The 14,655-nt window shown below is 39.0% G+C and overlaps 1 protein-coding gene across 3 annotated transcripts in view; it reads right to left on the minus strand.

The window, feature by feature from the left end:
* Kifap3 (kinesin associated protein 3) overlaps positions 1–14,655 on the minus strand; it is a 125,235-nt gene that overhangs the window by 44,522 nt on the left and 66,058 nt on the right. For all 3 annotated transcript variants that reach the window (XM_040737191.1, XM_040737190.1, XM_005071362.4), the window contains exons 13-16: positions 13,006–13,118; positions 10,343–10,508; positions 9,673–9,798; positions 1,567–1,665 (exon numbers count right to left, since the gene is read on the minus strand). In XM_040737191.1, the coding sequence (XP_040593125.1) occupies positions 1,567–1,665; positions 9,673–9,798; positions 10,343–10,508; positions 13,006–13,118 (504 nt within the window). The remainder of the gene's footprint in view (positions 1–1,566; positions 1,666–9,672; positions 9,799–10,342; positions 10,509–13,005; positions 13,119–14,655) is intronic.

The raw sequence follows: 14,655 nt of genomic DNA on the forward strand, positions 1-14,655 counted from the left end.
AAAAACGAGATGGAGAAGTTAAGTGTCAACTGAACTGGGAAGCATCTCCTTGCTGGCTAGCCTTCAAAGTGCCAGAAGGTGACATGATGGCTGCCAGGAAAAAAAAGTTATCAATGGCCTTACCTTTGTCCAAACCCTATGAATTACAAAATCAACGTGCCAGGCAAGATGTGCCCATCTATGCAATAGTGGCATGACTGTAATGGGGGTGACCAAACACTGTCTTCATGGATTTGAGGCCTCCTTCACCGGAGGGAATCCATGCCAGACATTGTAGACGCAGTCAAAAATCCATGCCTGGGAGGAGTATAGGTCCTATGGAAAATTGACTACTGTTGATCAGCTAAATTGATATAACATCAAACTACCTTCTAAGTATCTATTTTATATACATAAGTAAATGCTACTCTCAGCCCCAATAAGTGAAACCCGTCTTTAGTACTAACAAAAAAATCCTTAAGATGAAATAGGTTTTCTTTCAAAGAAATCCCCTAGTAAGACACGAATGTCATTCTGTTTTATTTCGTGACTTTTCATGAAGACTTTTCATGGGTTAGAGAGACACCTTAGTCTTTAAAGGTTACGGCTCACTAGCAAGACTTCAAGAATACCTTAATGTTTTGTCTGTGTCTTGAAAATCTGAGTGAAGGTGAATTAAAAATTAATGGACTTATTAATTTTGTGGAGGAGATTTCAAGATTGCATAGTGTTCAGACTGAGAAATCTTTCTGAGGGCTTCTTTTAGCTGAATTTTTGAAGAAAAAAGGCAAAGATGTGAAAAACATGTAGATTGACCACTAAAGGAGTAGGTATGCAATTAAAGCTGAAGGCAAACAGGCTGTAGGTACTAAGAAAAAGTGAGGTAATTTTCAGTCAGACAACAGAACAATAGGAAAGAAGCATTGAAGACAAGTCTTTGCTATGAAAATAGCAAGCCTCCAGGCCACCCTCCTGAGGGGGGAAAAAAGTTATCAAGGCACAGAGACTACTGCACCACCAGTACAAGTGGAGCACTACTAGCACTCACGTGCTTTGTGTACCCTGGTATTGCCCACATGGGCTGCTTTTGCAAATATGTAGAATGAGGAATTATGGGCTTATGGAGGATTACACCAAGGTTCCAGAGAAAGTCCTTGAAGACAGGCAGTGTGTAGATGTGTTGGATTTCCTACAGGAAGCCACTATTAGGCTTATGCATAAGGTATTGGAGATAGCAAAAATGCTACAGGCACTAACATGTCATGTACATCTCACACACAGTCTAACCATCATTTTCTAGGCTACTCTTAGTGTACTTTGTTTGGTTTGTGGTCCATTAGGTGAAGCAGAGTTTTACACTGGTGGTATGCTGGCATTCACAAAGGTTCTAAAGTACTGCAGATTTCAGATTTTCTTTTAATCCCATACTAATTTCAGGTAAATGATTCCCATAGAAAAGAGACTGCCATCTCTCTTCATTTCAAAGTCTGCTGTTTTCTACAGTATTTCAAATTTAAAAGAAAACGCCAAAAATGTGCTTCTCCAATTGTAAATTATCATTATATATTTTAAACACTGAAAGGATACGTGTTTCCTTGATTATTACATCTCTTGTGGCCTGATGGAAAACCATCTGGTAGAAGACATAAATTATCTGACACACAAATTCATCATCTTCTTGCTGAGCTGAAAGGAAAGAGAAGCTTAAATGGCAGAGTTCTCTGTTTACACACTGACCTGAAAACATTTGGGAAACAACAGAGTGATGGTAACAGGCAGAAAAATAACAGTACTTGAGTTAATCAACCCCCCCACCTTGTTGATGTCACATGGAAAAACGTTTAAAAAATGACACCTCCTAAAGTCTAAGTCTTTATTAGGAAATGGAATATTGGGGCAGAATGTGGCTCAGTGGTAAAGCATTTGCCTATTATTCATGACAACCTGGGTTTGACTCCCAGAGGCACAAGAAAAGAAAAAGAAAATGGACCATTATAAAAAAGATATTTTGTTGAATAATATTCATGAAGTTAAACTTTATATATAGGCATAAAAGAGGTATTTTTTGTTTCAATCAAATTATTATAATAAGATGCTATCATAAAGGCTAATTATAATTATATAATTATAAATATAAATTATGCTAATAAAGGTTTAGTATTATAAACTTGTAATTTAACATAATTATGTATAGAAATCTAATTGAAATGTGATTTATTGATAGAGTGTTTTGCTTTCAACCCTTGGCAACAGTTCAATGAAATTTAGAAACATACTTACTGGTTAACAAATGCACTGTCTAACTAGCCAGTTGAAGTAAACTGTGAGCCTCTTCAGGTCTAACCTGCCTCTGATGATCTCCACTACTGTACTTGGTTCTCCAAATCACTCAGGCTAGCAACCATTTTCTTTCTACATAGTGTTTGCTCTAGGAGGTTTTAAAACTGAAAATGGACATTCCCTATATAGTTAAGAAATTATACATATATGTCTCTATGGTAAGCCCATAATAGGGAATATCTAAATACAGTAAAACTCTGAGCTGCTGTTAACGTTAACTCACTTTAAGTATCTCAGCACTCTCAGTTAAATTATAGTAGAACAATCTAAGACATGGGTCATTTTCTAATTGTTTTCAGCTTCACAAGATCTTACTCTTCTGCTCACTACACTGCTTTCATTTCACTCCCTAACTCTCTAGATTTTTCTTAGTTAATTTTAATATATAAACTTCTGCCTGTGAAAAGGATACGTGAAATAAATACATAATACTACACTTCTGAAATGGAATACTTTATTTATTTACTTATTTAAGACTTTTTTATTTTTTGTTTTTTTGAGACAGGGTTTCTCTGTCTAGCTTTGGAGCCTATCCTAGAACTCACTCTATAGACCAGGTTGGCCCTAAACTCAAAGAAATAAGCTGTCTCTGCCTCTCGAGTGCTTGCTTTAAAGGTTGTGCGCCAGCACCACCTGGCAAAATGGAATACTTTAAAATATGACTATATCATTAGATGGTCTTTAAAAAATGTTAAATTACAAAGCAAATTTAATAAAACTCAAAAAAGAAAATGTACTAGAGATTTACATAGGTAATTCATTTTATTGGCCATGCCCAACCTAAATGAACAATAAACACAAACTAAAGTTCAGTTTCACTAATTACTGGGGAAATTTAAATTAACACCACCCAGGAGATACTGGAAAGGCTACAATTAATGAAATGACAATGCCTGGAGTGGTAGTGACAAAACGCAGCTTTAACTGACACAACTACACTGGGAAACAGATTGGCACCATTTACTGAAAGCTAAGCAGAAAACCAACTCTCTGACTCAGCAAGTCTACTCTTAGGTACACAGCTAATAGAAATGAGCACATATGCTAATGGCCAAAGGAACGGTTTTAGAAATGTCATTTTTAATAGCATCTCGAATGTCCCATACCACAGAACCCATAAATGGTACAAAAGAATATATTTATAATATAACACTATATACAGCAATGAAAAAGAGTAAGCCTATATATAGCATAGATGCATCTCAAAATAAGTATGATAATATCAGCCCAATTTCACATACACAGTTAAAGCCAAAGCAAAACCAACCTGTCAATGATATAACTCAAGACCAGAAAGGTAAGTATTTTTTGTCTGATGTGGATCTAGTTTTAACTCTTCTGTGTTTTAACATGAAGCACAGTGGAAGCCAGGAAACTAGAAAGGGGTTCTGTGAGTACATATAAAGGGAGAGGAAATAATCGATTCTAGGTAAAATCAAAGTATTGAGGTGAGTATTAGAGTGGAAAGGCTTAGGCAGGGAGGGGCATGGGGGTAGGGGAGAAACCATGGGGTAAAGGAAAGGCTAACACAAATGAAAGAGATGTGAAAAGCCACGTGGATACCTACTGGTTCACAACACAACAACAAAAATAAGTGGAGGTGCAGTGGAACACAGGAGCGATGAAGAAGAGGACTGAACCCTGGGGAACACAGGAGCGATGAAGAAGAGGACTGAACCCTGGGGAACACAGGAGCGATGAAGAAGAGGACTGAACCCTGGGGAACACAGGAGCGATGAAGAAGAGGACTGAACCCTGGGGAACACAGGAGCGATGAAGAAGAGGACTGAACCCTGGGGAACACAGGGGCGATGAAGAAGAGGACTGAACCCTGGGGAACACAGGGGCGATGAAGAAAAGGACTGAACCCTGGGGAACACAGGAGCGATGAAGAGGACTGAACCCTGGGGAACACAGGGGCGATGAAGAGGACTGAACCCTGGGGAACACAGGAGCAGTGGAAGAGGACTGAACCCTGGGGGTTAACGGAGTAAGTGCGGAAGAGGGTGCAGGAATGGGATAGAGAAGCAGGCAATGAGTAGGTTAGTCAAAACTAAGGATGCATGAGAAAACTTTATAGAAACTAACTAGTTTGATTTAACCTAACACCAGACCTTGCATATTACAACACCAATCTGCCAGAAAAAGATGTGCCTACTTGTACATACTGGCAATAATGTTACGGGATAACTAACCACCTTCTTATTGGATTTGAGACCTATTCCATGAAAAGGAATGCCGTGCTTAGTAATGTAATCCTGATCATTTAGCAGGTAGTTCATTGACCCTCTGCTAAATGGTCATGCTGTCAAATAGCCTTCTAACTATTTATGCTTATGCCCATAGACCCGGGTTGTTCTCAGCCACGGTCAGAGAAGCTTATTCCTACAATGAACAGCAGTCAACAGGGAGATGCAGAACTGGCCAAAGGCTAAGGAAAAGAGATGAGGTTCAATCCTAATTGGTACATCTTTATTAACTGGACTATTAACATGGCTCAGGTAACCCTGAGGAAGAGGAGGTAGAATGTTAAGAGGCAAATGATGGGGAGGAGTGCCGTGTAATGCTGTCTCCTGACATTACATGCCTACTGCAATAATTCATACAAAGCAGTTATGGTTGCCTGCGTAAGACAACACATATCCAGTCAGCCCCACTCCTTACCGAGGAGCTATAGACAGTGAACAGCTACTGGGAAGGGAGCATCACTCTTTTTGAGGGCATAGCCACACCTGTAGGTGTCCCAGGCTCCAGTGGATGGCCACATCTATGTTTCCCAGGCTCCAGTGGATGGCCACATCTATGTTTCCCAGGCTCCAGTGGATGGCCACATCTATGTTTCCCAGGCTCCAGTGGATGGCCACATCTATATGTTTCCCAGGCTCCAGTGGATGGCCACATCTATATGTTTCCCAGGCTCCAGTGGATGACCACATCTATGTTTCCCAGGCTCCTGTGGATGGCTACATCTATGTTTCCCAGGCTCCTGTGGATGGCTACATCTATGTTTCCCAGGCTCCTGTGGATGGCTACATCTATGTTTCCCAGGCTCCTGTGGATGGCTACATCTATGTTTCCCAGGCTCCAGTGGATGGCCACATCTATATGTTTCCCAGGCTCCAGTGGATGGCCACATCTATGTTTCCCAGGCTCCAGTGGATGGCTACATCTATAGGTTTCCCAGGCTCCAGTGGATGGCTACATCTATAGGTTTCCCAGGCTCCAGTGGATGGCTACATCTATAGGTTTCCCAGGCTCCAGTGGATGGCCATATCTATGGTGTCCCAGGCTCCAGTGGATGGCCACATCTATGTTTCCCAGGCTCCAGTGGATGGCTACATCTATAGGTTTCCCAGGCTCCAGTGGATGGCCACATCTATATGTTTCCCAGGCTCCAGTGGATGACCACATCTATGTTTCCCAGGCTCCAGTGGATGGCCATATCTATGGTGTCCCAGGCTCCAGTGGATGGCCACATCTATGTTTCCCAGGCTCCAGTGGATGGCTACATCTATAGGTTTCCCAGGCTCCAGTGGATGACCCACCTATGTACATAGGGGCAGCACTAACTGGATTTAGTGGGTTATAAAAAAATGAAGTTGGAAAGAGAATTTCTTGAGGGAGGCATGGGAAAACCTAGAGGGTGGGAATGGGATTGATATGATCATATTTTATTGTATACATATATGAAAGAATGTTTAAAAGATAGAAAGCACTCAGTGGGAAGCATTAATGATTGGGAGAATGGCAGTCATACTTCTAGAGTGTCAGTAATATTTATTTCCCTACATGGGTAATGCAGTATGGCTATGCTTACTTTGACAGTTCATTGAATATATACCTATGACTCATGGATTTTCTTTAAGTATAGTATACTTACAAATGTCTACCAAAATTTGATATACATTTGTGATCTTATAAATGGCACTGCAAGGACTGATAATAAGAACTATGCTTTCTTTAGCTGTTTCACACTAGCAAGTTTAATTTTTATATAACCATCTACTTTTAACCTATAAGACACAATAGAAAATTACCCCCAATGAAACCATGCTAATTTCAGATAAATCTTGTCTGAAATAGGGACAATAATGATCCCTTGTCCCAAAGTGACAGAGAGGAGCGATAAGCAAACTGGCAAAGAGTAGGCTGACAAAACCAGCAGAGACAGCTGATCTGAACAGAGGAGAGCTCTTGGACCCCAGACCGACAGCTGGGAGGCCAGCATGGGACCGATCTAGAACCCCTGGGCAACCTATGGGGTCCTGAGCAGTGGATCAGTGTTTATCCCTCGAATACTAACAGACATTGTGTGTCCATAACACAAAGAGGGATGCTGTCTCAGCCTGGACTCTTAGGGGAGTGCCTGGACCCTGCCCTGAGTGAAATAACAGACTCTGGATATCCCCTATATGGAAGGAAATAGCGATAGGGTGGGAGGCTGGGGGGGAGGTGGTGGAGGAGTACAGGAGGAGGGGAAGGAGAGAGAACTGGGATTGACATGTAAAACAAGCTATTTAAAATTAAAATAATAAAAAAGAAAATAAATAAATAAAAATAAGAATGTAATTCAACAATCAAAAAAAAGGGGGGGGGACTAGATTCCCACTAATATTGTACCCTCACACTACTGTAGCTAATTCAATTTAAACTAAATTGAAAATTCAGGTTCTCAGTCTTGACAACCACAATGTTCAATAGTAACAGGGCAGAGAGATATAGGACATTTATTTTCTTGGCAAGTTCAGAGGGCAATATCCTGTGAATCTGAAAGAAAATATGAGGTTTGGAATCAGCTTCCAAGTTAACATTTTTTTACTGAGAAGACAGAAAAAGAAAGGGTTGCATACTAGAGAAGACTAAACTCAAGCCATGATAAAGTTAAGCAGAGGGAAGTGATTTAGTAGTACTTGTTGAATCTGGAAAAGGAGGAAAATACACTTAAAATTAGTGCAGAATTGCTCCTCATAGTAACGTTTCTAGCAGCGACATCAAGTCCTTTCATATTGTTCTATCCAATCTCAGTCAGGAGTCTTAAAATTAGTTCATTTTCTTAACTACATAATTTAGTTAATGCTTTTTAAAATTTAAATCCACTTTTTATTTTTCATAGATTTTAATAATTATACATTATACTTGACATAAAGAAGGTGAAATCTTAAGGATAAGGAAGCAATTTATACAGCCTCAGGATGGCAGTTTCCAGATTTAACACTGGAAAAATACTTCAGAAACTTGTTTAACTGGCTGCACTCAGGTCCAGGCACAGCACAATAAATAGAACTGTATAATCCTTTAAAAAGATCACTGTATTTTAACATATCCTTACTAAAGAAACACGATCAGTGAACAATCAAAACTCTACAATGTAGATAAAAGGAAAGTTACAGTGAGATCTGAGCAGCATTTCTCTAGCTTCTTCACACCCAAACATCAACATTCTTAAAAGGATGAGTAAACCACATCCAGGACAACAAAAACCAAGTTTGGTCAAGTAGTTTCTTTGGATCATTCACTCTGATCACAAGCCTAGTTTGCTGGTAGGTCTAAGTAGAAAGGTTTTGAAATCTTTTTCATTTCCACTAGCTAGGGGCCTCTGGATACGAAGCCACATTGGAAGCAAACTGATTAAGCAGCACCATTAATCCATATTTCAACAAGTCATTGCATAATCCATATCTGTCAACATTGTTCAATAGTTTTTAAAATGTTACATGGAAGAACATGCTTCCTGAACAGTAGGCCACTGTGTAAAGACATGCACTGTGCAAGGATTTACACAGTATGTCTGAACTGTATACTATGTCTATCCAAAAGACCAAAAGAGATGTACCACCTAATAATTTAAATAACATACTAAGGCTTAAAATAAATACTTTGTTATCACACTTGTTTACTTGAGAGTGTCAGACACGTTCAATACCCTTTCCCGTCCTGAAGAGGAAGTATGGATGACAGCATTATCAGCACAGAGAGTGAACAGGAGGCAAGCTCTCCAAGCTCTCAGAAATGGGCCTCATTATGCAAACATGGAAATTATTATTTAAACATACTGAAACAGTGAGACAAAATTGATTTTGTCCTTTTTTTAATGACCCAGTTTTTGCTACCAGTCAACTACAATAATAAGCTCATCTCTGTCAACAGAACAGAAACAGTCATAGTGCTTTGACCACAGACAGGTTGAGAAGCTTTCTGAGCCAGTGAATAAAAACATAGAAAAGCAATATTTTCTGCAATTGGTAGACTCACTGCTTTCAGAATTTCAACAAGCAAACAAACATATGACACATGTACCTTGTAAAAATAATGTCACTCTGGCCCTAAGAAATACCACAGCACAGCTGGTTCCTACAGGGGTAAACTGCCTGTAACCACTACTACATTTCTTTGTGGATGCCAATTCCCACTGCCACTCTGAGAAGCTTGTCCACCTAAGTTTGAGGAAAAGAATGGCTATGATGTGCATCATATTTTCAATGATTTTTAAATTGCACTTAAAAAGATTTCTTGGTAATTGAGTATATAAAAATCATTGATATTGAATTTCTTTCAGGGAAATAAAATATGCTTTAACAAGACAGCGTTAAGTTTGACCACCTAGCTCTTTTTTTCTTTCTTTCTTTCACACTTTCAGAGGGAACTGACTTAACTATTATGCTCAGCCTTGCAAATGCCTGTTATAAAGACAAAATAGTTCCCAAGTGCCCCATAATCTCTCCTGATTGATAATGGGGAAGCTATGCATAATTGGAACATTAATCTTTTCTGGTTCTAAATGGAAATATTTCTTGCAAAACAGTTACTCAACAAAACACTAAGTTGCAAGTGATCTGACTCCAAGCGCAGAGTCATTTCCTCAGTACCTATCTATAGGCACAGAGATCTGGCCTTCCATTCCCAACAGAGTCCATGCAGTAGTCCTGTTTACAGTTTAATGGAGAGGAGGGAAGGGGTAGCCACCTTACATACAGGTTTACAGTAGCGTAGCCATTGTGTATCATATGCAGATGAAGGTCAGTGAGCCCCTTCAAACACCAGCACAAAGGAATGTTTGTTTTAAAAACCTACCAAACAAACAGCAAAACAAATGATAACACACATAGGCATTAGTCTCAAAGCTGCACAATATAGAAACAAAGGGTTTGAGATGAGAAATTCAGGAAAATATACACATGAGCTAGCTGAGGAGGAAAGAGGCGCAGTCTAATCTTCAAAGCTATGGAATGTATTCTGCATATCTTCAAGAAGTTGTGCGTAGTATGCTTAGTGAAAGAAAATGTATTATATAACATTACAGACTGTAAATTTTAAAATAATATCCTTACGCATTGGCATGAGAATGATACTTACCATTCAGCAGTTCAATGAGTGCTGGGATTATCCCAGATTTAGCTAGCAGAGCAGCACAAGAGTCATCCATCGATACAGTTCCAATCATTATAACCACTTCTAAGACAAGGTCATCCTCTGCGGCACCTGGCAGAATCAAGGCAGGGAAGGTTTTCAGAGTGTCCTGAGCAAACCCATTGGTTCTGTCAAACACGAGTGTACAGAAAAGATGCTGAAGATGTGAAACCCATCCCTGTGAACCTTTGACATGCTTATAAACTTGTCTTTTTACTTCACATTTTTCCTGTTTCTCCATGTCAGCCTGTGGAACTGGTGAGACAATAGAATGGTGTAAACATATATTTGAAAATGCACTTGAAAGATAATGTAAGCAGATGGTAAAGGCTCTTTAATGCTTCAAAGAAATTGTGTGTGCTTCCACATCTGTATGTATATATGGGGGGGGCACTTGTTAACAGTAAAAATCTAAAATCAAAATAGGAAAGAGAAACTAATGCTATGAAATCACTCAGGACAAACAAGGACTTAGAAACCAGGGGGCTTGGTAATAGTCTTTCTAAAACCAACGCTGCTGGAAGAGAGCTGCCTAGAACAATGGACACACACAATGCAGTGTGAGCAGCCCTATCTAAAACGTAGAGCTTAACAAAGCTACAAAACGGACACATACCTGGCTTCAGTTTATCTTTGAGGAACGGAACCAGCTTATACTCCTTCAGAACTAGCTCCCAGTCTAGGTCTGGGATGGTCAGATTTGCCAGAGTCCCCAAACACTCGATTACAAACTCTTCCTCTTCGTCACTGGAGATCTGGGCTGCAAGGTCCCCAACATAATCCTGAGGAAGCAGAATGCAACTGAATTAAAGTTAGGAGAGGATCCAGTCTAATAACTGAACCGCTGGCAGAAACAATTGAATGGAGTTAACCAAGGGTCTGATGGTAAGCTCCAGAGACGGTAGATTGCCTTTTAAGAATATAATGTTGTAACTATCATCTATACAATAACCATTTCACACATATTAAAGCTATTATTGTCATTATTTCAAAATGAATCTTAATATCTTATGGGCTGGAAGTCAGGTTTCAAGTCAGAGAGAATTTATTTAATAATAAGACTAATAATCTCAACAAATATTAAGTACCCGATAAATGTGAATAATGTTGTTATTGTGGCATAAATGTTGGGGAAAACATAAAACCTGTTCTCACAGTGCCTTTAATCAATCATTAACAGCATTAGGGGGCTCTCTTATGGTTATGTGGCAAGCAGATAAAGAAGTCAAAATGGTCACGTTTTCAACTTTTGCAACTGGATAAACTAAACACTTTTGAAAAGACAGAATAAAGAACATTTAGATAAATTTGCTTCTAATGGAATTACCCAGATGATCCAACATCTTTATGATTACTTAGCCTACTACTGTAGAGTATAGTGGTGTGTTATCTGGCAAGTTGTGGTAGGTAATGGAGAAAGAAATGTGGATTAAGCACATACAGGAGATTAAGAAGGTCTGACCATGAGCGTGGGTCATGGGAATGTGGATATATTGTTTACATTCTCTCTGTTGAAGATACTTTTTCAGAGAAACAAACAGATAATAAAATGGCCTCATGCTGGGAAGCAGCACTGAAGCAATAGTTGGCTCAACTGTCCAAAAATAGGAAGGAAAGCGGCTTGGGCTAGAGCAGCCAGGAGGCAGGATAGATAGAGACAATCCCCTGAAGACTGACTTCTGTCCTTGTTCCTGACACTCGGTGCTGGGCCCTGCATTCACTGGGAAGCAGCGGCACATTTCCTGCTTGTACAACACAACCACTTGTGGAGCTTTCAGAAATAGCATGCTCAGCCATTTCACTCTCATAGGAAGTAAACTAAAACTCACTGACACAGACCAGTAGAATACAACATTGCTAGGCACAGGCCTTTCTGGTTCTCTTGCATCTGGGTTATTGGAACTTAAATTACCTCAGGAATCCTGAATCTCATAATTTCTCATTACAGGAAGGATGACTGATGAACCAATTTTAGTAAGATGACAAGTATACAGTAACTTCTTATTGTAGTTTAAACTATATCTTCCTTAAAAGCACAACCCTGTTTTGGGCTAGTTTATGATCAGAGAATTTAGGCACCTGGGTTATCTGAATTACCTCCTTTGTCTTCTCTTTTTTTGTTTGCTTCATCTTTTTGAAGCATTTACAAATTGATGATGTGTGTTCTACAACAGGCACATGAATAAAGCTTTAACTTCGGAATGAATTTTAAGTAAAATAATCATGACAGCTAATTTGTCTCAACACTCACTTGGTATCAGGAGTTTCTCAACACTTCATTATTATTATGACTCTTTGAGAATGGGGCTCTTTCTGAAGTTCACAGGTGAGACAGTGAGACTCAAGGAGGTTAAATGACTTGCCCCAGCATCTGTGTCAGAGCTTAGGTTCTTTACCATTCTGCTCTAGCTTTCTCCATCAGAACTCTGGCGAACAAACGGTGACAAAGTAACAGGAAGCATGCCCTTGCAATGCACATGTGCCTCTCATGCTGGCCTTTGCTCTGTATTCCCATCAAAGCCAGGGACAGCAAACTAGGTGCTCCAACCACTTTCTGAAACTTTAAAGAATCTGTTTGTTGCTGTCCCGTATTTTTTATTTTGTCTATTGTTTACATTTGTGTGTGTGTGTGTATGTGTGTGTGCATGTGCGTGCTATGTAGCATATATAGAAGTTAGAGGACAACTTGTAGGAGAAAATATAATAAACTAATGCAAAATATTAACATGGGAATGTGTATGTTTGCACACGTGTGCAGATGCCTACATATACATGGAGGTCAGAGATCAACTTAAGGAGTCAGTTCTTTCTACTCTGTGGATATTGGGATTGAACTCAGGTAGTCAGAGACTAATTTAATTATGTTAAATCACTGTACATTAACTGTCCACATTAATGGGCTTTTGTAATACTGTGATGCATATACTTAAAGATTCTGACTATATTCACCATTGTCATTACCCTACTCCTGTCTCTTTCCTTTTCCTAACAGTCTTTCCCATAGGTTCTTTTTTGTCCTTGAAAATACTGTTGATTGAGGGAAGCCAGACTCGGAAAGACAGATGCCATGTGTTCTCTTTTGTGGACCTATCTCTGGATCTTTTCCTTCATTTAAGCTTTGGAGAATTTTACTCACTAGTGCTGTTGAGTTAAACTCAAAAAGGTTCTCCCAAGAGTAGACGCAGCTTGAGTCTTGAATAAACATCTGGAGAGAACCAGGAAGAGCTGTCAACCCAGATGCAATCTTTTCTGACAGACAGAAAGCTGGAAGGTACTCACGATGAACAAATTTTTAGTGGGTCCATCGTGCTGGGAGATGTTTCTGATCATCTTCATCAGCAGTGGGTCCTTGAGCTTCAGAGCTCTTTTCATGAGCATCTTCAGCCCATTTCCTAAAGCAGAAAAATGGACATTTCTGGATAACGCTGAGGTTACATTAAAGCTTCTATAGCTTTTTGTTTGGATACATGCAGTACAATGAATAATTCTTAAGTGGACAACTGAATCAGACAAATGTATGTGCTGTGCAATCCAAACCACACACCACATAAACTACACAAGGAATATTTCTGTTCATTCTAGAAGTTCCCCTTGGGCCCTGCCTTTCAATTTTATTTCCCCCACACAACTATTTTTCTCCTTCACCCTTTCTAGTCTATGTCTCCATTTTATCTTTTCAAACATAGATGAGCTCTATGAGCTACAGCTTCATCAGAATAGGCTCATGCAGAATATGATTTCTTGGTTTGGATTATGTTCCCTAATTTAAAAATCTGAAAATACAAAACTGGAAATACATCAATAGTTATAGGATAATTACTACAGCAATGTTTATGTCTGAAAAGAAGTGCAACAAGCTAACTATGCAAGAGTTGAGTAGACCATGATAATATCATAGCTCAATTGTGCTTTTCTTTTTAAATAAGCCTATTTTATTGAGCCTTGGGTAGTAGATCAGTATTTATCCCGGGTATACAAATGGACTTTGGGCAACCATCCAACAATGAGAGATGCACTCTCACCCTGAACTCTTGTGGGAGGATCTAGGCCCTGTCCTGGATGAAATGACAGACTATGGACAACCCCATGGAGGGCCTCACCCTCCCTGGGGAAATGAGGGGATATGGGGAGTTGGTGGGAGGGCATGGGAGGAGGGGAGGGAAAGGGAGAGGGACCTGGAATTGACATGTGAAGCAACCTTGTTTCTAATTTAAATTTAAAAATAAAAATAAAATATATATAAAAATGTTTGCTATTATTTTTGTGTATGTGTGCACATGATGTTTGTGTGTTTGTGTGTGCAATGGCATGCACAGGGAAGTAAAAGGACAACTTTGAGTAGTAAGATCTCGTCCTTTATATGGCTTTTGGAGTTGAACTCAGGTCACAAGGCTTGTGTGGCAAGCCCCTAGAATAATCAAGCCCTCTTGTTAGCCCTCTTTTATAAAATTATTTTATTACATGGAATAATAACAAAAATATTTTTTAGAAGACCATGTTGTAAGGCAAAGAGAAAAATCACACTTTTATTCAAAATTTTATAGAGGCAATATACAAAAATTGATTAAATTCATTTATGAGTGGTAAGAATAGATTTAAGATTTTTGTACTTGCTTACTTGTATTTTTTATAATGAACATGTACTCCTCAAATAAATAAAAACTGTCTAGAAGACACTGAAACATCCTAAGATAAGCCATTTTATTGGGATACTACAGAAAGAAAAACCTACTATTCTTACATTTCATTATCTTTCCAATAAATACAATTTGTGCATAAAATATTACCAAGGAGTGTATCCATCAGAAAAGGATATCCCATGAGACCCATTAAGAATTCTAAGCATACTGAAGAAACTACTTAAGAGAATTTGTATTCTTCCTTTTATTATCTATTTCTCAGTATATGCAAATTACCATATGCAAAAGA

Source organism: Mesocricetus auratus, unplaced genomic scaffold (assembly GCF_017639785.1).
Source record: "Mesocricetus auratus isolate SY011 unplaced genomic scaffold, BCM_Maur_2.0 Super-Scaffold_100676, whole genome shotgun sequence".
NCBI classification, from domain to species: Eukaryota; Metazoa; Chordata; class Mammalia; order Rodentia; family Cricetidae; genus Mesocricetus; species Mesocricetus auratus.